Source organism: Narcine bancroftii, chromosome 2, assembly GCF_036971445.1.
Source record: "Narcine bancroftii isolate sNarBan1 chromosome 2, sNarBan1.hap1, whole genome shotgun sequence".
In the NCBI taxonomy this organism is placed as follows: Eukaryota; Metazoa; Chordata; class Chondrichthyes; order Torpediniformes; family Narcinidae; genus Narcine; species Narcine bancroftii.
In genome coordinates, this window is record NC_091470.1 from 332,343,044 (window position 1) to 332,369,044 (window position 26,001).

A 26,001-nucleotide genomic window follows, 5' to 3' on the forward strand; every position below is an offset into this window, starting at 1 on the left:
TACTTTATTGAGGCCCTCACCTCTCTTTGCATTCCTATCTCCACTCTTTGGCATGCTGGATGTGTCTTCCACCTTGAAGACTGACACAAAATATCTGTTCAATGCCCTTGGCCATTTCCTCATTTCTCAATATCAATTTTCCTTTCTCATCTTGCAAGGGACCTATGTAGACTTTAGCCACCGTCCCTCTACCATTTCCTCTGGCAGCTTATGCAAGATTGACTCAGGTTCCTTTTAAATCTTTCTCTTCTCATCATAAATCTATGTCCACCAGTTTTAGATTCCCCTACCTGGGAAATAGACTATGATCACCTTATCTTCATCCTTCGTGATATTATAAACTTCTAATAAGGCCCTGAGAATCTTTTCTGCATCCTTTCCACTTAATAATACAGTATATTTCCTATAGCTGGGTGACAAAAATTACAGACAATACTCCAAGCACAATCTCACTAACGTCTAGTGTAGCGAGAACCATAGAAGAATTACAGGACAGAAACAGGCGACCTCAGATCCTCTAGTCCATACCAAACCATCTTTTTACCTAGTCCCACTAGCCGACACCTCTCAATCCATGTACCTGTCCAAATTCTTCTTAAATATTAAAATTAAGCCCACATTTACCACTTCAGCTGAAAGCTTGTTGCATACTCCCACCACTCTTTGTGTGAAGAAGTTTCCTCTCAGGTTCCCTCTAAACTTTTCCTTTTTCACCTTTAGTCCATGTCCTCTGGTTTGTATCTCATCTACCCTCAGTGGAAATGTGATGCCCCTGCTACTGTACTCATTGTCTTGACCAATGAAGACAAAAATGCCAAATGTTTTCTTCAACACCCTGCCTACCTATGCCACCACTTCAGAGGAATTATGTACCTGTTTCTTCAAGTCTCTCTGATTTAAAGTGCTCCTTGAGGCCCTACTGTTTAACTCCTGCCCTTGTCTTATCTAAGAAAGTGCATATGTCACATGTCTGAGTTAAATTCCATCTGCCATCCCTGACCCACTTCCCAAGTTATACAGATCCCATTGTAATCTTTAAAAAAAAAATCTTCATAATCCCTTATGCCAGCAATCTTGGTGTCATCCACAAATTTACTAACCATGTGAACTATAATTGTCAGCCAAGTCATTAATATAGATGACAAAGAACAGTGGACCAGGACTGATGCCCTATATCCAATCTGTGTGACAAATCTCCACTAACGTCCTCTGTCTCCTACAATCAAGACAGTTCAAATGGTCAGTTCACCCTGTATCCAATGCCATCTGACCTTCAGGACTAGTCTACCATGTGGGACCTTGTCAAAGGTCTTACTAAAGTCCATGTAGACAACATCCAGCACCATAATAAAAGCTACAAGATTCATTGAGAAGCAAGTCAACAATGCTGCTTCAAATATAAGGATACAGTGTCTGATAAAGGTATTGAAATGGGTGATTTTTAAAAATTATTTCCATTTCATAAAGCACAAATAAATGCATTCCAATCCACATACATCTAATCTCTGATTAAATTGCTTTTGGAGCTAGGATTTAGTGAATTTAGTGATTTTTTTTCCCTCTGTGTTGATGATGCTGTTTGAATTGCCATCTCACTTGTATTTTATTTATTACTGAATTTAATTTGTACTCAGAAAGGTTACATTGCATGGACTCCAAGGAGAATTGGCCAAATGGATAGAAAATTGGCTTCATGGAAAAAAGCAGAGGGTGATGGTGCAAGATTATTTTTCAGACTGGAGGCCTATGACTATGACAAGGCATGCCTCTTGATTTGGTACTGGGCTTGTTGCATAAATCATATTGATATTTCATATCAATGATTTTGATTAAATCGTACCTGGCTTGATTAGTAAGTTTTTGGATGACATTAAAATGTCTGGTATTGTAGAAAGTGAAAACGGTTGTCAAAATTTACAGTAGGATCTTGACTGGGTGGACAGAGGAATGGTTGATGGAATTTAATAGAGAGAAATGTGAGGTATTGCACTTTGGGAAGTCTAACTTGAGTAAACCTACAGCGTGAATAGGGTAAGGATCTGGGGAGTGTTGGAGAGCAGAGAGATCTAGGAGTAAAAGAACATACACCTTGAAAGTAGACAGGCTTTCAGCACACTGGCCTTTAGTCAAAGCATTGAGAAGTTGTGAGGTCATGTTGCAGTTGTACAAGACATTGGTGAAGCACAATCTGGACTATTGTATTGAATTTTAGTCACTTTGCTACAGGAAAGGTGTCAATGTGGAGAGGGTGCAGAGAAGATTAATGAGGATGTTGCCAGATCCCAGGGTCCTGAGCTATAGAGGTTGAGCAGACTAGGATATTTTGGAGAGCAGGAGGATGAGGGATGATCTCAGAGGTATACAACATCATGAAAAGAATAGTTTGGGTGAACACAGTCTTTTGCACAGAGAGGGGAATGGGTAACCAGAGAACATAGGTTTAAAGTGAGGGGGGAGAAATTTAATAGGAATCTGATGCATAACTTTCTTATAGAGCATGGTGGGTATATGGAACAAGCTGCCAGAGGAGGTAGTTGAGGCAGGTACAATTTCAATGTTTAAGAAACATTTGATGGATATATGGATAGGTTTAGAGGGATATGGGCCAAACACAAGCAGGTGGGTCAATTTGATTGGCGTGGGCAAGTTGGGTCTAAAGGCCTGTTTCCATGCCATGTGAATTTATAACCATCCCTACAATTACTTTGATGATATATCAAACCTCAAGGAAAATATTTAATAATGGCTACTAAGATAATTAAAAATCTATGCATACCATATATTGCTGTTCTTATCAGTACAAGATGCATTAGATTGGATAACAGCATCCTGGGACTGTTATGAGTTTGCTTGTGAATTCATATGGACCAAAATTGGAGAAATACGTGTGCCGTTAGTTCTTCTCGTTTATCTCAAAAGGACTCAAGGGTTTATTGCTTAAGTCAAGGTGATTCCATCAGAATTAAGGTGGATTGGTAACAATGCAAGATCAAACTAAGGACTATCATTGATAGATATTTGGAGCTGATGAAATGATACACTCATGCAGCTTGCACTTAATGTAGGTATGGAAAAATGTCATAAAGCCCAAATAAGAAACATACAAATCATGTAAGTAGCACTAACATTAAAGCAATGACACAAAAAGGAAAACTCAAATAATGTAAGAAGTAAAACACAAACGTCAACAGATACTGTGGTTGAAGTAAAAACACAATGCTGGAAACACTCAGCAGGTCAAACAGTGCACTTTCTTTGCAAATATAAAGATACATAATTGATGCTTCAGGCTTGAGCCCTTCATCAAGGTATATAAAAATGTCAGCAAGTGTCCGAACAAAAAGTTAACTGGGGGAAGGGTGGGGGAGAGGGAAGGCAGGCGGTCATAGATGGAGAAGGGAGGGCACTCCAGCAAGCAGGGAGAGGTGGAATGGCTAGGTGAATAGAGAGGGAAGAGGTGGAGAACTGAGGGAAAGAAGAGAGGGGGAAGGGAGGGAGATGGGAGAATAGGTCAGCAGAAACTGGAGACGTTGATGTTAGTGCCATCCAGCTGGAAAGTGTTCAGAGAGAAAATCAGGTGTTATTCCTCCAATTTACAGGTGGTCTTGGTGGGATAGTAAATGAGGCCATGAGCAGACATATGAGTATGGGAGAGGGACACATAATTGAAATGGTTGGCCACTGGGAGATTCCTGTCACTGATGTGAAGGTGCTCAGCGAAGCAACCTCCCAGTCTCTCCAATGTAAAGAAGGCCACAAAGGGAGCACCAGATGTAGTAAATCACTCCTGTGAATATACAGATGAAGCTTTGCTTCACTTGAAAGGCTTGTATAGGGCTCTAGACTGTGGCATGAGAGAATGGGTGTAGCTGCAAGTGTTGGGCCACAGGGGAAGGTGCCAGTGGGGGGGGACAATTGGTAGGGAGGGATTGGCATGGCAATTGAAAACTGAACAAACTTCTAGAACAATTGATGCAATATGGGGAAATTCAGGTGTCACATAATCCACAGAAGATTAATGAGAAATTTTGTGCTTTTTATCAAGATTTGTATGCATCTGAAGGGAATGTAGATACTGAATAGATTGATAGATTTTTGTCTAAGTTGAATTTATCTTCTTTGGAGGAGAATGATGTAAAATTGCTAAATGCTTAATTTATGGATTTTGAACTCAAAGAGGCACTACAATCTATGCCGATTGGTAAATCACCTGGTGAGGATGGATTTACGGTAGAAGCAGGTTACAGATTCGGGGTTGTTTCCTGAATAATTTGAGAGCATTGATAACAGTTATACCAAAGAAAGATAGAGACCCAGTGAAGGTTGCTTCTTATAGACCTATATTTTTATTGAAGTAGATTATAAGATTGTAGCAAAAGTTTTAGCAAATAGATTGTCTAATTTTTTAACTAAAATTGGTGTATGTAGACCAGACAGGATTTATTAAAAATAGATATTCATCTGATAATATTACTAAATTACTTACAATAATTAATGCGTCAAGACAGCAACTTAATCAACCAATGATATTAGCATTAAATGCTGAGAAAGCTTTTGACTGGGTTGAGTGGAAATTATTGTTTAAAGTGTTGGAGAGATTTAAAGTTGGACCATCTTTTATTGGCTGGGTTAAGGCATTATATATGAATCCTTCTGCGCGGGTGGTGACAGATGGTCAGATTTCTTAAGTATTTACTTGTACAGATCAACTAGACAGGGAAGTCCATTGTCACCAGCCTTATTTGCATTGGTTATAGAACCTTTAGCCCAGGCAATTAGACAAAATATAAATATTCAAGGTATTATGGTTGGGCAACGAGAGTCCAAAATTAATCTATTCACAGATAATGTGTTGATATATTTATCTAAACCTAAGAATTCTTTACAAGCTTTACAGGATTTGTTAAAATTTTATGGACCATTACAGCTTAGGCACAATTCTGAAAAGTCAATTCAAAGTTCAGTTTTAGAAATCTTGTGTTGAAACTCAGAATCTTTAAACTAATGTTTAGAAGTAATTATGAAGTAGGTGATTCACTGTCATAAGACTTCTCAAAGCTCACAATTTCTTGTCAAGTTGCTTTCAAATGATTGTTCCATTATACGAATGATGTCACAACTCCTCTCTTCCTTGCATAGGGGTTACGAAACTTGTGACTTCCACGATGTGATGCTTTCAGATAAGGGTTAAAATGGTCATGATCAAAAAACAGGACTGATCATGTTTCCTTTACCCAGACATGGATCAATCAAAAATGACCATTATAATGGCCACAGTATCACTACTATCCCTTAACAAGAAGTAGCAGAAGTGACCATCTTCCCTGAAGTCACTTTAATTCTGTATTTCTGATTTTTACTTTCTGATTAACTAAAATGTTGATTTTTAAGTTACTTAATCACGACTTGCTTCATCAATACTAGTTTTTCAGTTTCAATTTCCCCAAAACCTGAGTTATATAGCAGATGGCCTTCTTAGTAAACATACATTGTTTCAAGCTTTCAATTGAGAAACATAATGCTGGTTTTATGGCTTGAATTAGGTGCCAGGGTGTATTGTTCAAAATGTTGTTATCTGTGAGTGTCTTTCCCTGTTCCAACCCCCCCTCCCCACAGTAAATTACTAAAATAAATAAGCCTGCAACAGTGCTCCCTACAGAAAGGAGAAAGGGGAAAAGAGAGGCAGATGTGTCTGATAGTTGGATCCTGTTGTAAGCGCCAGAAATTCCAGAGGATATTTTGTTGGATGTGGAGGCTGGTAGGATTGTATGTAAGGACAAGGGAAATCCTGTTTTGTTGTGTCAAGGGGCAGAGGGTCCAGGAAAGATGAGTGGGAAATGGAGTTGATGGTGGTAGAGGGGAAGGCATGTTTGTGGAAGAAGGCAGACATTTCAGATGATCTGGTCTGGAAGATCTCATCTTGGGAACAGATGTAGCAGAAATGGAGAAATTGCAAGAAGGGAATAGAATCCTGGCAGGGGACAGGGTGTGAGAAAATATAGTCGAGGTAGTTGTGGGAGTTGGTTGGTTTGTAAAATATGCCAGTGGAAAGCTTGTTTCCCGAGATGGAGACAGAGATCCAGGAAAGGGAGAGTGTTGTCAGAGAAGGCGCAGGTGAGTTTGAGGAAATGGCAAGTTGGGAGTCTCTGAAGAAGGGCTCACGTCCGAAACATCCACTATCTTTTACTTTCTATGGATGCTGAGTGACCTGCTGAATTTTTATGCACTGCACTAGACCTCAGCATCTGCAGATTTTCTTGTTTATCTCCACTGGGCTGAAACATGCCTGGAATTGCTAGGTCCAATTGCCCAATGAGAGGAAATTCAGTAGGAAATGGACACAAACATATCAATTATTATGCATGATTTACTCATTATTTAATTTTCTCAGGAAAAATAGCCTTTTTAAATGGTTTACAGTATGCGTGATATTAGTGAGTCATTTTATACAGGCTTTAAAGGATAACAGTCTTAATTGAAAACTACCCGTATATTTTGGCATACAAGTCAACCGGTGTATAAGTGTTCCCCTTTTTCAATGTAATTTCAAGGATTTTATGGTATATCTGGAATATAAGTCGACCCCAATTTTCTGGCTGCCTGAGGTGCCCAGTTGACTGAAATACAAGTCAACCCAAAGCTCGTGATGCCTGAAATGGGGCACTGACCGGCATATATGTCGACCTCATAGATCACACGGACTGATCTGCTGTGTGTTGGCTGGAGGTGATTGCTATCATGGAGGGTCCATCAACACAGCGCAGCACGTGACAAAAATATGAAATTAGTTTTAAGTTGAAAGTGATAGAAATGGCCAAGAAAACCAACATCTGCATTGCTGCAAGAAAATTTGATGTGCATGAGAAGTTGGTAAGAGATTGAAGGAAGAAAGAAGAGACTTTAAGAAAAATACCAAAAAGGTAATGAAAAGGAATCACTTATTGGCCAGAGTTGGAAAATCCTGTTGAAGAATGGGTACGTGAACAGAGGCAAAATTGCTACATGGTCACCTGAAATAAAATAAGAACATTTGCACTGCAGTGAACCAAGTTGCACCGAGACCTCAGTGAAGATTTTGAGGCTACAGTAGGCTGGTGCAATCATTTCATGAACAGGAAAAATCTGGTATTATCCCAAAAAAACGAAAGTTGCACAGAAACTACCAAAAGGTCTTGATCATAAAGTAGTAAATTTTCATCAGTTTATTATATGGAACCAGCATAAACACCAGTTTGCATTGGCAAATATCGGAAATGTGGACGAAACCCCCATGAAATTTGACATGATAGGCAATAGAACAGTGGAATAGAAAGGTGTGAAACTGTGCCAATCAGAAGTACTGGCCATGAAAGGACCAGGTTTACCATGGTGTTATTGTGCATGGCCAAGGCCATGGTAATCTTCAAAAGCAAAATTAAACCAAAACGTACAAGGTACTGGTGAGGTCACACCTGGAGTATTGTGTGCAGTTCTGGTCTCCATACTTAAGGAAGGATATATACTAGCCTTGGAAGCAGCCCAGAGGAGGTTCACCAGGTTGATCCCGGAGATGAGGAGGTTGACCTATGAGGAGAGACTAAACTGCATGGGATTATACTCACTAGAATTCAGAAGAATGAGAGGAGAACTTATAGAAACATATAAAATTATGAAAGGGATAGATAAGATAGAGACAGAAAAATTGTTTTCACTGATAGGTGAGACAGAACTAGGGGACACAGCCTCAAGATTCAGGGGAGTAGATTTAAGACTGAGATGAGGAAATACTGTTTTTCCCCAGAAAGAAGTGAATCTGTGGAATTCTCTACCCAGGGAAGCGGATGAGGCTATTTCATTAAACTTATTTAAGGTTCAGTTAGATTTTTACATAAAAAAGGAATGAAATTTAAAAGATTTGGAGAAAAGGCAGGTAGGTGGAGTTGAGTCGATGATCAGATCAGCCATGATCTTTTTGAATGGCGGAGCAGACTCAAAGGGCTGGATGACCTACTCCTGATCCTGTTTCTTATGTAAATGAAATTCCCTGCAGGTATTTTTGTACATTTTTATGAAAAAGGATGGATGGATGAAAATTGTGTAAAACTATGGATAGACAATGTGTGGAACAGACGGCCAGGCAGTTTACACAAGGAACGGAGTTTGTTGGTCTGCGATATGTTCTGTAGCCACTTAACTAAGAACACTAAAAGTAGATTAGCTTTACATAATACTTACATGGAGGTTATCCCGAGTGGTTTGGCATATATATTGCAACCTCTCGATGTCTCCTTGAACAAGCCATTCAAAGACCATATGCACGAGAGGAATACATGGATATCCAGTGCAGAAAAGTTTTTTTACAAAAGGTGGGGCAATGCCTGCTTCATCACTTGATATGCTGTGTAACTTTGTGCTCAAGGCATGGGGTAAAGTTAAAGTAGAAAGTGTGATAACGTTGCAGTGTGGGCAGTGGAAGAAACACAGCCACCATGTTGAGGGTCATTAACAACTGTTTTTATTCAAATTCAGCACGCCCCTTTAAGGGCAGCATGATCTCAGTCATCTGGTACATTGTGATATTATAATCGCTGCCCAGGGCGTACACTGGAAGGGATGCTGGAGTCAGAGAGAAACCTCTGATGATGCCATTTCCCCATGGCTGCCCCGCCACGTGGCAATACAAGTGGGGCCGGTTCGCCATGAGGATGTGCACTGCCTCATTAAAATCATTTAAAACGTGTGGTATCTCTTGTGCAATTGATGGTATGTAAGATGATTTATTATGGGACATTGACGACGAAGCTGAAACTGCCTCATCAGATACAGACTGGGACCCACATGATGACTGTTAAACAGTGAGAGTATGGATGTCCTTGCTGCCATCTTTACTTCAGATGATGATACAGAGTGATTTTGAAGGGTTCTAAATGTGTTGGTTTCAGACAATGAGCAATTTTGTAGGATGCTGATTGTGTTGTTGTTTTCAATAAAAATCTGAATGAAAATCTGTTGCAGTCAGGTATATTTTGGTTTTTCAAGGGTCAATTTATATGCCAAATCGTTTTCAAGAGTTGACTTATATGCCAAAATATACAGTACTATTCACAACTGAGATTATAAACCTTATATTGGAAAGCATATTTTGAGAATTCCAAGTTAAAAGTAAGGGTGTAATTTTTTTAACTTTTCTTGTAATGATAGAACCCAACCGTGACAAATTAAAATGCTGAAAAATCATAGGTAACACATTTCTATATTATAAATTTGTACAATATATTGCCCACCTAAATGTTTATGCCAAATGTCACATCATGGTTGATGAAGTGGTTAGTTCAATGCCTGTACAGCACAGTTGGTATGTTCTCCCAGTGTCTGCGTGGGTTTTCCCTGGGGACTCCGGTTTCTTCCCACCATTTGAAATGTATTGGGGGTGTAGGTTAATTGGGTGTAAATTGAGTGGCACGGAATTGTGGGCCGAAATGGCCTGTTACTACTGTGCTGGATGTCTAAATATAAAAATTTAAATTTTTAAGCTCCTACTTGAATTACTCTAATCTCCCACATGATGGCAGTAGGTTGCTTTGGTACATACTTAATTTGCTGAATTGGAGTGGAAGGGCAAGGCTAATTCCCCAGTTTTTTCTTGCTCTTCTTGATTCTAATTTTGAATCTATTCATAGTTGGGTGACTGACAGTGGGAATGGAAGTACTGTCATAATCAAGTGTACTATAACCAGAACCAAGAGAACTTTCTCTGCCTTGGTCTGAAATTCTGAACCTGCTTCAATAATAATCCATCAAACCAATGTCCAAGAAGAGGAAATGACCTACCTCAATGATTCTGGCATTTGGCCCGTGTCTACTGTGTTGAATTGTTTTGAGAGGTTGGTTATGGAGCAAGGCAACAGTCTCAGGAATTTGCCTACCGTCACAACAGCCCTCCACTCCAGCCACAAGAACAACAATGTCAGACTGTTGCTCAGTGACTACAGCTTGGTATTCAATAGTACCATTACCTGAAAACCTAATAATCAAACTCAAGAATTTGGGATTCTGTTCCTCCCTTTGAAACTGGATGTTTTATTTGACACATCCCAATCAGTGTGGTTTGGCAACATTGCCTCCTCCTCCTCACTGAGCATCAACTCAAGGCCTCCTATAGACTTAAGACCTTCGTCTATTCCGTCTGCACTCACAGTTACATAGCCAAGTTTAGCTCCAAAGTGATCTATACATTTGTTGACAACACCACTGTTATTGCCCGAATAATGGGCCAGGATGAAGATTGAGAATCTGGTTGTGTGGTGACAGAAGACCAATCTTGCTTTCAATGTCAGTAAGACTAATAATCTTATAGTAGACTAAGGAAGGGGAGGCTGATGGACCACACTTCTGCCTTCATTAATGGGATGGCAGTTGAAGGGGTACCTTCAAATTCTTGAGAGTCTACATATCAGAGAATCTCTCCTGGAGTCAACAATTGAGGCGACTGTGAAGAAAGTACACAATTTTTTTCTTAAAAAGTCTGAGAAGATTTGGCTCGTCATCGAATAGCTTTTCAAACTTCTACAGATGTACTGTGGTAAGTTTACTGACTGGATACATCATGGCCTGATTCAGAAAATTAAGTGCCCAGGAACACAGAAAGTGGCAAATCACAGTCACCAACCTCCTGTCCACTGACATACATAGAGCAGGGTAAATGGCCATTTCAGCCCATGCGTCCAAGCCACCCAATTAACTATAAATTCCTGTATGTTTTGAAAGATGTGAAGAAACCAGAATACCTGGAGGAAACCCACGCAAACATGGAGGGAACTTACAAACTCCTAACAGACAGTGTGGGATTCAAAACCTGGTCCTGATTGCTGGCGCTGTAACAGTGCTGCGCTAACCACTATGCCCACCATGCCGGCCCAAATCTATGTGAGATATTGCCTCAAAAAGGCAGCCAACATCATAAGAGATCCCCATCACTCAGGTCACAATCTCTTCTCACTGCATCTCCAGGTTCAAGAACAGTTTTTTCCCCAACTGCTAATGGTCTCTTGAACCTTCCTGTCCCACTCTAACACTATCTATAAATTAGGACCACCAAAACATCTGTCTGCACTATTGAAACTCATTTTTTCTTGCTCTAACTTTAAATATTTATTTATCTATCTTTTTATTGTCATTCGGTCAGCAGAATATTTAAAATATTTACTCTGACACAAGCTGAGAAATTCCTCTACACTTCTGGTGCTGCAGGAGCTAAGGACACAAACTCTGCTCAGTCATGCTTTGTGTATGGGCTTGTGCTGTACAATTCCATAGTGCTCTGGTTCAGAGGCATACCTACACAGTTTGTGCCCACATAGGCCTTTTCCCTGCATTTTGTGCATTCCATGTGTGTAATCCAAAGAAGAAGGAATAGTAAGTTTGTAGAGGGGTACATTGATTGTCTGGATATATTAAGAAAGTGAAGAAATAGATGTCCTGGAATACATGAAGGATAGATAAATCTCCATGGCCAGAAGATGTATATCCCAGAATGCTATGGGAAACAATGGAGGAGATTGCAGGGGACCCAATGGAGATATTTGCACTTTGATATTACAGGCAGGGTACCAGAAGATTTGAGGAGAGCTAATGTTGTTCCTCTATTTAATAAGGGCAGCAGGGATAAGCAAGGCAACTACAGGCAGGTAAGCCTCATGCCAGTCATAGGGAAACTATTGGAAAAAATTCTAAGGCCCTGGATTCATTTGGAAAAAGAGGGACTAATTAGGAATAATCTGCAAGGCTTTGTGAAGGGGAAATCTTGATTTTTTTTTGAGGAATGTTAAATTGCAATCCAAGGCAAGCTGCCTAATTGGATCCAAAATTGGCTTGGTGGTGGAAAAATGTTTTCTGATTGGAAGTTGATGATTAGTGGTGAACCACTGGAATCAGTGCTGGGACCTTTGCTGTTTGTGATACATGTTAACAACTTGGATGTAACTGTAAAAGATCTGATTAATAAGTTTGTGGATGAATCAAAAATTGGCGGTTGTGGAAAATGTGCAAGGTTGTTTAAGGCTACAGCACAATATGGATCAGTTGGAAAGTTGACCAGAACATTTGTTGATGGAATTTAATCACAGTAAGTGCAAGGATATGCGCTTGTGACAGAATATGTTGTGTTTTATATTATATATAGATATGTTTTTGGGAGATAAAGTGTGGCAGATTTTTTAGTGTAGGTCACATACAAACACTTCAAAACAGATCTCATTTAAAATACTGGAGCTCTGCTCAAGCCAGACAGGCCAGCTCCGAGAGCCTTTGCAAAAACTTTGAAGAGTGCCCAAGGGACTTCACGAATGGATTGTTGTTTGGAAAAGCAACAGATGAAAGAACTCATCGGAGCTGCAGGCTGTCTGAGTGCAGTTTGATTTTCTAAGAGGGTCATGTGGTTTTGCAAGCAGAGAGAGAGAGTAAAACAGGCTTTTTTCAGAGAGAGAGAGAGAGAGAGAGAGAAAGAGAGAGAGAATTCAGTTCAGCAGCAGCAGCTGGGATTGGAACCTGACAAACTGGCAAGCTTGTGGAAAAACTCCATTTGGAAGATGGATTGTGAGTGTTTAGTTCAGCCTGGTCAAAGCCCTTGTGGGCCATACAAAAGAAGAGGACTGGCTGGATAATGTTTCACTTGAAATAAGGGAAACAAAGAGAAACTCTGTGGTGACCTGAAAGAAAGAGGTTATCATCTGGAAAACCCTGATGGGGCAAGTTTCTTCGGCAAGATACTGATGTGGCTGATTAGAAGGAATCAGCTTGTGTCCAGCAAACAAGAAATCTCTCTCTGAAAACCAACAAGAACCTTCCTGAGCGGTAACCATTTACCTTTCAAGCACCAAAGCCTGGTGAATTTCATAAATGTAAAGTTCTGTTCACAGTATAAGAATTACCTGCAACTAGTGAACTTGGAGGAGTGAGAAGTGAGATTGGACTGTGAATTAAAGAACATTTCTGAACGTACATGCACATGTGCTTAGAATTAGAAGGGGGTTAAGTTAGGTTTGTTAAGTTAATAGTAATAAGTTAAAGTTTGATCTTGTTTTCATGTTTAAAGTTAATTAAAAGCAACTTTTGTTTAAGTAACCATTTGTCTTGCTGAATATCTATTGCGGCTGGATTTTGGGGTCCTCTGAGCTTGTAATACACTTTGGAAAGTTAGATAGTGGTAGGACATGAACAGTGAATGATATTGCACTAAGGAATGTTGATAAACACAGGGTCCTTGGGGTTTAAGTCCATGGTTCCCTGAAAGTGGCCACATAGGCAGATAAGATGGTGAAGAAGGCACATAGCATGCTTGCCTTCAAGAATCAGGGCATAAAATATAAGAGTTAGGGTGTTTTGTTGCAACTTTGCAAAACAGTTTATATTGCATTTCCAGTATTTTGTGCAGTTCTAGTTATTACTTTTTGGGAAGGATGTGATTGTACTGGAGAGAGTACAGAAGAGATTTGCAAGAGTGTTACCTGGATAGGAGGACTTGAGTTATGGAGGAATTTAGATCACTACTTTTTGACTTCTCAACATAAATTAAAATTGGAGAATATTCAAGGAGACAAGTCAGCAAGCAAAGCAACATCTGACAAGAAACAACTAACATTTGGTCAATTACTTTCTATCAAATGTTATCAGATTAGCAATAAATGTTAACAATCAAAGAGTATAGAAGAGACCTTTTGGCCCAACTCGTCCATGCCAAGTTGGCATTCTGGATTAATCCATTTGGATGCATTTGGCCTATATCTGTTTAAGCCCTTCTTATCCATAGATCTGACAAAGTGTCTTTTGGATGTTGATATTGCATCTACTTCTAGTTTCCTCTGGTATCTCATTCCAAATACAGACAACCCTCTGTTAAAAAAAAAAAAAAAAAAAGCCTCTCAGGTCCTTCCAAAATATTTCCCCTCTCACCTTTAATCTGTGCCCTAGTACTAGAATCATCTACCTGTGGGGGGGCATTCACTTTATCCATACCCCTCATTATTTCGTAAACCTCCATGAGATCATCTCTCATTGTCCTTCACTCTTGGGAATAAAGTCCCATCTCATCCGACTCTCCCTAAACCCCTCCAGTCCTGGCAGTATTCAGTGAACTCCTCTGCATTCCTTCCGAGAGCTGGACACAGAGTACTCTAAATGTGGTACAGTCAAATCATGAGATCCCAACATTTGTACTCTATATCCACCCAATCAAGGCCAGCATGCCAAATGCCTTCTTCGCCACCCTTCACATTTGTCAGTTAAATTCTATTTGCCTGTCATTGGCCCACCTATCCAACTGATCCAGATCCTGTTGTAAACTTGGATATCCTTCCTCACTGTCCAGTACACCACTAATTTTGGTGTCATTCACAAATATTTAGGGTTTTTTTTAAGAATTCAATGCAAATCCACCCCATGCCTGGAAACTGACCATCATATGTCCTTAATTACATTCCCTTGCTTCACAAAGTCCTATCAGTTTTCTCACCTCAAACAGATAGTTGAGGGCATCTTCCTCAGTAGTAACCAAATGGATGGAAAGTCCTTTAATACGCACACCATGGCTGTCTTCCACTATTGTCATGTGTGCATCAGAGGTTGAGCTGTCAGGCATGGTGGACAATAGGTCAAAGAGAGTCTCATTGTAAATCTCCAAGTAAGAGATATACACAGTGAGGGCAAGGTCTGCTTGTTCTTCCACCTCTTTAAAAATCTATAGACAAAAATAGTACATACTTTTTCTGTGATTTTTGTTCTCAGATTTCTCCTTCTGTTAAAGTTTAGATGATGAAGATAATAGCTATGCGATGCAAGTCACCCATGATTGCACTAAAATAACCTGTGTTCCAAAATGGATTTAAGTTTTGTGGTTTTATCTTCAATTTCATCAAAGTTATACTGAGAAGACACGGTCAGGTATAACGGACAGGTCAGGTCTGTTTATTACACATTTATTTAATTTACTTCAAATGATAAAGACATAAAAGATAAAATGCATTTACATAGCACATCAGAGCTTTAATACACTCCAAAGAACTTTATAACAATTTGACATGTACCCAGTAATTATGGGAACATATCAAAAAGGCTTGTGCAGAAAACTAACATGCAAGAATATACATGTTTTACTGATGTTGAGAGGAACATTGACTGGCACACTAAGACAATCCTTAGTGAAGTGTGTCAGGAATATACCTCAGTTTAACATTTCATTCAACACCTCCAACATGGCAGTGCCCCTACAGTTTGCACAGAAGGTTAGCCCTGTTGGGATGATTTTTAAACCCCCAACATTCTGACACTGAGGAAATATATTCTTAGAGAGTAGAAAGGAAGCAGTTCACTTACCTTTAATCTTTTCTTCTGTCATTTTCCTACACTGTTATTCCACAGTTCTTCAACTCCATCTTTCTATCAACTCTCATATAACTTATTGGTGTCACTGATACCTTTATTCCCTCATCTGATTCTGAATCCTGTGGTCATACTTTGATCCTAGGACAAATGCATATTGATCTAGGCCACCATTTCAACGTGCTTCTGTTATGTCCTTGTGGCTCCTTTCCTTAAATCCATTCTTCCCATTCAAATGGATATAATCTCATACACCTTTTTGACAAATAGGAAGTTCTGTAGATAGCCAATATCAAAGGATTAGCTGGTCATTTATATTAATTGTAGGACCTTACTATTTGCAAAATGACTGCTGTTCTGCAATCCAATAGTGAATGTACTTCAAAAACAATTTCTTGGATGTTCAAGGCATATGCAAGAAATTATAATGAAGCAAATTTCCTGTTAGGGATTTCTTTTCATTTCTATCCTTTAACTTCTTTCATTACAGTGCAAGCTCTCTTTATTTTATGTAAACAGCACCCAAGAAAGAGCTACTGAATGTGACCCTCTGGATAGTCTATGTTAATGGTTCATTTTAGACATATCTCCAGCCAAATGTTGTGGTTATATTCTCCATTCAAGCTGAAAACCAGAAATCTCCAAATTATTTTCCAGTGATTAACAAAATGAAAATATAAACATGAAAAACAAACCTAAAATCTAGATTTTTAAAGCCCATAATTGGAAGACAAGAAATAAAATAAGGATTTTTGGCATTGAGAACTTGTAAATAAATGATGGTAGGAAGCAGAGCAATGGCTCTTGATTAACACATAACAATGCAGTAAAAAGGAGAACCTGTTGGATTGTGTTTCTGGTGCCCAGGGTGAACAGGAAAGGAAATCAGAAAATTACCATTGATAATTATTTTGTCACTGCAAATCAGTACCTGTTGAATTGCCCTGGGGATAATACCACGGTATTCATATTGCTCCATAGCTCCAGTCATTGTGTAAGTCTTTCCTGCCCCCGTTTGTCCATAACACATTATTGTACCTGCAGGAAATGTAAAGTACAGGCTTGTCATTTATACATGGCATTTGTTTTCCTCTCTCCTAAGAGTGCCTTTACAGGGCCAGTGATCGGGACCAGGGTTTAAATCCCGCGTTGTCTGTAAGGAGTTTGTACGTTCTCCCCATGTCTGCATTGCTTTTCCCTGGGGGGCTCTGGTTTCCTCCCATCATTCAAAACGTACTGGAGGTGTATGTTAATTGGGTGTAAATTGGGCAACTCGGACACGTGGGCTGAAACAGCCTATTACTGTGCTGTATGTTTAAATTTAAATTTAAAATTTTCTGTAGAGAAAAGGAAAATTTGTAACCTTTCATTTTTTGATCAAAATGCAAGATTTGACAATTGAAGAATTATGGAGCATTTGAATCTAATAAAAGATGCTTAAAACAGTGCACTATGTGATTGACTATTGTCGATTTCATGTTGAGATTGTAAAAATTGTGGTCATTCCTACATTGCAAATTTCAACTTGCATACCTGGTTATAATACCAAAGTGTGCATATTTGAAATATGGTAGTGGAAGCAGGTACAAAGGAATATCATCTATAATTCTATTTGGAATTTTGGCAATTGAAATGTAGACATTTTTCTTTCAGAAAATTCTTGACCACTCACAAAAAAAACATCCATGGAGGTACTGCTCCTGCCTTTTTCTTGAGGTCAAAATCATTGTTAGCATGAATATCTTAGCTTCTGGGTCATTTCAGGGGGCTTTCAGGGTTCAGGTTGTTCTGAAGATGAACACCTTTCAATCTCCTAGCACAATTCTATTAGACAATAGAAGAAGAGCAGCCCATCAAGTTTACTCTGCCATTTGAGTCATGCCTGATATATTTTCCATTTAACCCCATTCTTCTGTCTTCTTCCCATAACCTTGACATCCTTACTAATTAAGAATCCATCAACTTCCACTTTAAATATACCCAATGAATTGTCCCTTGCAGGCATCACATTGCATAGATTCCCACAGTCTTTGCTTTAAGGTAGTTGTGGAAAAGGATAACTTTGGTCCTTAAATTAGAATCCTAAACTGGGCAAGGCCAATTTTGACATGATTAAGCAGGAATTAGATATAGTTGATTGGATACAAATGTTAGAAAGTAAGAGGAGACAAAAATTGCAAACAATACTACTGGTGCAATGTCACCAAAACCTCATATAATTGCAAAAAGACTTCTGTATACTGATAACCCCCTGCATGATGGAAGATTTGCTTTTCAAAAATAGTACATATTAATAATTTTCCATGTTGATGCCTCATATGAGAATGCATCAAGAAATGGAAGTTCATAATTATTTTTCCATATGTCCATGTTGATTAATCTTATTCCTATTATTATTTCCAAAGTCCCCTGTTATTACTTCATTAACAATAGACTCCAAAGGCAGCAAAAATAACTGTCATTAATGCAAGATTTGAATTTGGTTGATATCTGGAGAAGGATGTATCCTAGAGAAAGGGATTATTTGTTTTATTCCAACAGACATGATTCATATTCCAGAATTGATATGTTTTTGTTATCAGCAAGATTGCAAGGTAGGGGGTACAGAAGGTTCAATATAAAGCAAAGCTTATATCAGATCACTCTCCTTTATTTTTCGCATTAGATTTAGAAGACAAGCAGGATACAAGTTTTAGATGGAGGTTTAATAGCATGTTGTTGAAAAAGAAAGATTTTTGTAAGTTTATTAGAAATCAGATAAATCAACTTTTGGACATTAATGCTGACTCTATGGATAATAAATTTGTTCTTTGGGATGCAATGAAGGTGTATATACATGGACAGATAATAAGTTTTCCTTCTAAAGTTAGAAATGAGTATATGTCTCAAATTAATAACTCAGAGACTGAAATTTCGATTTTAGAAAATGGATTACAAAAACAGTAGTCAGAAGAGAAAAGAAGAATTCTTGTGTATAAAGAGCTACAGTACAATTCATTACAATCTTATAGAACAGAAAAAAATGATTATGAGAAATAAACAGAAATGTTATGAATTGGGGGAACGAGTACATAAAGTCTTAGTGTGGCAATTGAAAACTGAACAAGAATCAAAAGCTATTATTGCAACTAGAGATGAGACAGGTCACATATAAACCTCAGGATATAAATAAATGTTTTAATCAATTTTACACAAAATTATATAAATCAGAATCTATGCAGGACAATAATAAGATTGATTGATTTTTAACTCAAGTAAACTTACCTAAATTAAGTATGGAAGAACAGAAAATATTGGGAACATCTTTTACAATTGGAGAGGTTGCAAGAGTAATTGCTTCTTTATAGAATAAATCCCCTGGTGAAGATGGATTTACATCAGAATTTTATAAAGAATTTAAAGATGTGTTGATTCCTGTATTTATGAACAATTGGAAAAAACTGAAAATTTACCTGATTCTTTTAAGACCGCAATTATAACAGTATTTCCAAAAAAAGGTAAAGACCCATTAATGCCATCATCTTATAGACTGATATTATTAATGAATGTGGATTATAAGATAGTGGCTAAATTATTGGCAAATAGGCTGGAAAATATTTTACTGTGACTAATCAACAAAGACCAAATGGGATTTATTAAAAAAAGAAAATCAGCGGACAATGTAACTGGGCTGATTAGTTTAATTCATCTAGCCCAAAAGAAAGAAAATTTAAGTGTTGCAGTCATTTTGGATGCAGAAAAGGCATTTGATTGAGTAGAATGGGACTTTCTCTTTAAGACACTTGTTAAAATTTGGTTTAGAACAATTAATTCCAATACTTTCCTATTACTGATGTCAGGCTAACAGGTCAATGGTTCTCCCTGTTCTGCCTTATTTAAATATTGGGGTTACATTTGCCTCCAATACTGTGAGAATTGTTAATATCAACAGAATTTTGAAGAAGACAATGAAAGCCATTACCTTCAAAGCATAGGGATGCAGATCCTGAAGATTTATTAGCTTGCAATCTCATTGATTTCCTCAAACTGTTTTCTTTCAGTTCATCATTTGCTCCAGATCTGTTGTTCTCTATTTTATCAAGGAGGCTTTTTATATCTTCTGTAGGAATTGCCATAATTTAAAAAAAACTTGCCATTTTCCTGTTCTTGTTGCTCAGTATAATTGTATTTCAGATGTTAAGAGATCTACACCAGCAACCCTGAGTTTTGTTGCCTGCCACTTTAGTTGTTCATCCCACTCCCACTTTGACCTATCCATTATTCTGCACTTTTGAGGTCCAATGGAAATCTAAGGAACAATATTGAATTCCATCTCTTCAGATAACTTGGCTTCCTTGCCTGTATCAGTTATTTACCTGTGATATTAGCTCAGCTGTTTTTTTTCCCCACTTCTGGCAGCCAAGAACAACTACCTGATTTGTTGGGCATGTCTCCTGGCTCTATATTTTGCAACTCCTACATTCCTTTGTCTATGTTCTCACTCTTCAATGGCTCCATTTCACTTATTGATCAGATAACCCAGTTTACCATGGTCACCCCAATTTTACCCTATCAGAGATATACTCATCACCATCCTCTATGCAACTGAAAGAGCTTATTTTCTCTCCTTCTGAGTTCTGACAAAGCGTCTTTGACCTGAAACCTAACTGTTTCCCTTCCCACATATGCAGCCTGATCTGCTGAGTATTTTAAGCATTTTGTGTTTTTATTTTAGATTTTTAGCATCTGCGATGTTTTTTTAAAAAAAGTCTTATTCTTAGATATACCACTCTCAGGGTCTTTGCCCAGACAATGAATAACTTAATGAGGTATTTTATTTGTTGAGATCCTACATCAAAAGGTAATATATGACTCACATTCTGTACTTTAAATGTAATGGACCTCACTCTTAGTTGATTCTAAATCACAATTGGTGCCTACAGTTAAAGCTGCAAAAAGTGCTGATCGGAGAAACTGATCAGCTTCTACTAAAGAACAGAGTGCCACTCAGGCATCTATTTAGTCACAAAGCAAAGAAGACCTTGAAGGGAATTCTGGCTTGTCTATATGTAGCCCCAGTGATCAAGTTAGAAACACTCCATGGAGATAATTTTATCATTGACATCATTCTCAGTATATAGGAATTATTCATTCCAATTACAGGATTACTGCATGAGACCAGCCTGGCAATTGTACTGGCACAATGAAAACACATCCCAGCTTTGTCTTTTCCTTATAGTGTTGCTTTTCTTTCAGATATTTAGGCAGCTATCATCTATCAGTTAAATCACAAAATATTTACTTGTCCCTTGCCATTGCCCATTTATAGAATGAGGCATCAAGACCAGAGGACTCTTGTACTTTACTATATATCAGACCTGACTTCAGAAAATCAGTGAGACAATTTGTGGTCAGGGATGGGTTCTTACATCTCCACTGGCATTGATTCACAGGTTGGCTGTAGGGCTTTGTGATGTCTGGTAGCATGGAGGAGTGAGGTAGTGGTAGCACAAAGTAGGATAAATATAAATAAGCTTTGCCTTTCTAATGGTTAGAAAAATGCCCAACTTGTTTTTGTAATCCATCAAAGATTTGAAAATTCCGAATATTCCTAACATTTAGAGACAAACAAAACTATTAAATATTAATTCAAAAAATTATAAAACAATGTGCAGAACTGGTGAGGAGGATACTGAGGGAAGATTTGATAGATATATACAAAATTATGAGTGGCATGTACAGGAGAGATAGTAGGTTATGCCCCATGACAGATACATTTGCAACTAGATGATGTAGCTTTGGGGTAAGCAGTAAAAAGGGTTCGAGGGGATCAGAGGAAGGGTTTTTACATCCAGAGGTTGGAATCTGTAACACATTGCCTGTGAGGTGATAGAGGCAGATACTTTCACAACATTAAAGTATCTAGATGAATCAGAGAATTAAAAAAAAATATACAAGGAATAGTATGAACAGACAGTAGATGGTCAACTTTAAAAAACAGCAACATTAAACTTGATTTAAAAATATTAACATAACCTTCTTGAACTTTACTGTTCAAACAAACCGTTTTCCTGGTACTTTCAAACAATGGTGTCAACCTTGTGCCAAATTGCTTGACTCTGCAAGTGAAATCACCAGAGGTGCTCTGCTAGTAATTCTGGGACTAGAATTTTCAAAACTGCTTCACCCATATAGAAGTAGAGGAACACAGTATGATACAGAATTGTCAGCAGTTCTCAATAAGTTCTGACTGAAAAAATTAAAAAAAAATACAGATACTGGAAATTTAAAATACCAACAGGTCAGGCAACATCTGTGAAAAGGGAAGCAAGGTCAAAGATACAACATCAATATTGGGAACTTGAATAGTTAGCTAATATTATTGGATTCATATGAAAAATGGGCAAGTTATGAGTTAATTGGATTCATGGGACACTGAAAAATATACTGGGGAAGTCAGAGTACTTGCTACTTACAAAGCTGGGATAAATGTGTGTCTGTGTATGTTGAAGAATATTTCAGATTATTACAGCAGTGTCTGTTTCAAGGGAATATTTGAAGCTTCAGAGTAATAATTTTGAAAACTAATTAAGTAATTTCAGATAACATGCTTTATCTCTTTGTATCCATTCTGCTATATGTTATCCAGCTGAAACATTAACTCAGTTTTTCTCTCTCAACTGACACATTTATTTACAGTTCTAATCTGTATTTCAGAGCTTTTACATGCCCTTTATTTTTTTCCAACTATGCTCAATCTACTAGACAGCAAAATTGGTGTAGCAGTCAACGCATCAGCTTTACAGACCCAGCGATCGGGATTGGGGTTTGAATCCTGCGCTGTCTCTATGGAGTTTGAACGTTCTTCTTTGTCTGCATGGGTTTTCCCTGGGGACTCGGGTTTCTTTGTACCATTTGAAACGTACTTGGAGTGTAGGATAATTGGCTGTAAATTGAGTGGCGCGGACTCGTGGGCCAAAATGGCTATACGACTAAATTTAAAAAAAACAATAGCCTGTCTTTAATCAGATATTCCTTTTGTTATATTAATCTCTTTCTTATTTTCAACTTTAAAAACTTTCCCTGTTCTACTGAAGGAACTTTAATCTGAAATGTTAACTTTTTCTTATTCACAGTCATAGCTGGACCAGCTGAGTGCTTCTTATTTTTTATTTCCGATTACCAGTATGTGCAGTTTTTAGATTTTCATTGACTAATGTACTGTCAATTAGATTAATGATTCAATTTATAAGTAATCTAATTTCTAGACAGAACATTCTCAATGCAAATAAAGGACATTGAAAACTCCAAGATTTTAAAAATTCTGGATAGTTGTCAAATATAATACTTCCATTCAAGAGGAAGAATGGAGGGAGAAAACAGAATAGCAAAGACCATGTTAATTGTCATGAAAATGAAATCATAACAGGTGACTTGTGAAATTATTTATTCAGGAAAGTCATTTACAATTCCCCAGATAGAAGGAGCCGCTAGCCCTCTACCTCACCATCCACCATTTTTAGTATTTCTTGGAAGGGCGAAGGTTCACAGTTTTCATGGACCACAAACCTCTCATCTTCACACTCGCCAAAGTGTCAGATCCATGGTTGGCACAGCAGCAACGGCATCTGTCATACATGTCAGAGTATACCATCACCGTCAAACACATCTCTGGTAAAAACCTCGTGGCTGATGCACTGTCTCGCACCTCCATTCACTCAGTGCGTTCCCTTTCCCCAGGGTTGGACTATGCGCCGCTCACTGAGGCGCAGCAGCTGGGCGAAGAAACGCCGGCCTTCAGCACCACAGTCTCAGGCCTGCAACTTGAGGGAATCTCCTTCAGCCCAACAGGCAGCAAGCTCCTTTATGATGTGTCCACTGGCTAACCCCAACCCATCATTCCAGCTGCTTGGAGGTGATGCGTTTTTGATGCACTATGTGGTTTGACCATTCTGGCAACCACCTGACTGGTGGCAGATCGATTTGCTTGGCACAGCCTGCACAAGCAGGTCAAGCACTGGCCCAGGACATGCATACACTGCCAGACATCTAAAGTCCAAAGGCATGTGAAGGCCTCCATTCAACCCTTCCATCCAACGCACAGGAGGTTTGAGCATGTCCATGTAGACATCATCGGTTTTCTGCCGGTCTCCCAGAGGGAAAGGTACCTGTTCACCATGGTCAACAGGTTCACCTAGTGGCTAAATGCCATACTGCTCAATGACACATCCATGGAGTCATGCGCCAGAGCCTTCATTACAAACTGGGTTGCACGTTTCGACCTGCCTGCCAACATCACTTCAGACTGGGAGGGGGGGGGGGTGTCGCAATTCACATCTAGCCTATGGTTGGCACTGGCTCAGGTACTTGGGACCTAGCTGCACCACACCATGGCCTACCATCCACAGTCCAACGGCCTGTTAGAACATTTCCACCACCACCTGAAGTCAGCCCTTATGGTGCACCTCCGAGGCCCGGATTGGATGGACAAGCTCCCATGGTTGCTTCTTGGCATCTGTATGGCTCCCAAAGAAGACTTAGCTACTTCTTTGGCAGAGTTGGTATATAGTGCCCCACTGATGGTTCCAGGCGAGTTTGTGCCAGCAGCTTGTGGCAGAGAGGAGACACCTGTGGCAGAGCTCACAAGACTCTCAGAGAAGATAGGAACACTAGCTCCTGTCCCAACCTCGTGCCACGGCCCGGCACCTTCCTTTGTCCCCAAGGACCTCTGGGACTGTGACTATGTCTTCTTCTGCAGGGTCATAAACCAAACTCCACTCCAGCAGCCATATGAGAGCCCATACAAGGTGGTGCATCAGAACACAAACGTGCATCCTCGAGGTGAGCAACCATGTGCGACTTCGATGTAGAGATCTTCATCATTGACTGCCTCAAGCCTGTTCACCTAGACCTGGAATAACCTGTAACTGTGCCACTCCCATGCAGATGAATTCGGCCACCCAAACGGACTAAAGAGGTGTGGACTGTAGACTCCACACCTCCTATCGCCAGTTCTGGGGGAGGTTGGGGTCACGTGGTGACTCACCCAAACCAACTCATGGCATCACAGGCAAGTCCGCAGCAGATGTCATAAAGGTCCTGGAAGTTGCAAGCATCATCAGGTTCCAAGGGATTTAAATGCATTGAAGAGTCAGTTGGTTCAACTCACTTTCGACTTTGTATGGTTCTTTTGCTCACTGCTTGGGGGGGGGGGGGGGGGTGGGTATGCCAGTGTGAAAGGGAGTTTGCATAAATAAAGCCAAACTTTGAGCATGTAACCATCAGGATCATTAAGGGGTGGGGGGATATCTGCAGATATAAATACACTGATTTTCAAAATCAGAAAGGGGCTATACATAAATTATTATGAATAAGGCTCATTGGTCTGGTAAAAACATTGAAGAATACAGACAAAACATTGAAGAATACAAAACAAGGATTAGAAATAAATTAGGCACTTTCTGTTGTTTTAGAATTCAACAAGGTCTTTAATGAAGGTGTTTATATGCACGGGTAAGAAGGTGGCACATATGAGAATGAATTGGAAATGAATACTTATTCGTGTTGTTGGGAAGGAGAAAAGCAGACCAACTCAGACTCATTATAACACAGTATATTTGAACCTAGGAAATGTAGATTAAGTTATTTTGGCATTGTTTCACTCTAATGTCAGGGAAGGAATGAAATAAAAGATGAGAAAATTTACTTTAAGACTATTATCTAATCTGCCAAGGTGAGAACGGATGGTTTGAATACAGGAATAAGTTTGTATATGTTCCAATAATATGTCCTCTTAAGACCGCTTCACAAATGAACAAGATCACGGTTAAACTATGGCTTCAGTGCCACTCTCCTGCTGTTCCCCATAAACCCCAATACTCCTATGGACCAACTATTGATTTTAACCTTGAATATGTTCAAGTTCTGGGGGGTGAACATTTTAGTTCACTGTGTTAATAATTCCACACAGAAGTAATTCCTTTTCATCTCCACATTATTTTGAAATTATGTCTTATAGATTCTCCCATGAAGGAAAGTAACTTTCAATTCCTCTGAGAATCTTACATGATTCAGGAAGATAATTTTTCATTCTTTCATATTTTGAAGACCATAATCCCAACCTGTTAAAAATATTACATAATCCTTCATCCAAGAAGTCAACCAAGAACACATTCTCTAAACTGCTTCCAATGGATGTTTACTTCTTCTAAAACTGTATGCATTACTTTAGGTGTAGTATCGAACAAAGAACACTACAGCACAGTACAGGCCCTTCAGATCTCAATGTTGTGCGACCCAGATATTCCTTAAAAAAGTACTAAATCCTCCCTATCCTGTAATCCTCTATTTTTCTTCCATCAATGTGCCTTAATCCCCTAATGTTTCAGCCTCCACCATTATTCCTGGGAAGGCATTCCAGGCACCTACAACTCTCTGATTAAAAAAAAACTTATTATCTCTCTCAACTTCCCTCCCTTCACTTTGTACACATGTCCTCTGGTATTTACTATTCCTGCCCTGGGAAACAAGCACTGGCTGTCCACCCTATCTATGCCTTTCATAATCTTGTAGACCTCTATTAAGTCTCCTCTCATCCTTCTATTCCCCAAAGAGAAAAGTCCTGGCTCTGCTAACCTTGCCTCATAAAACCCATTTCCAAGCCAAGCA

The 26,001-nt window shown here is 38.9% G+C and overlaps 1 protein-coding gene across 2 annotated transcripts in view; it reads right to left on the bottom strand.

Annotated features, from left to right (window-relative positions):
* Positions 1–26,001, bottom strand: part of kif9 (kinesin family member 9) — a 158,235-nt gene that overhangs the window by 116,377 nt on the left and 15,857 nt on the right. Inside the window, exons 4-5 of one of the 2 annotated variants that reach the window (XM_069922099.1) lie at positions 16,286–16,392; positions 14,489–14,713 (exon numbers count right to left, since the gene is read on the bottom strand). In XM_069922099.1, coding sequence (XP_069778200.1) covers positions 14,489–14,713; positions 16,286–16,392 — 332 coding nt within the window. The remainder of the gene's footprint in view (positions 1–14,488; positions 14,714–16,285; positions 16,393–26,001) is intronic. The other variant, XM_069922101.1, reaches the window with a different exon arrangement.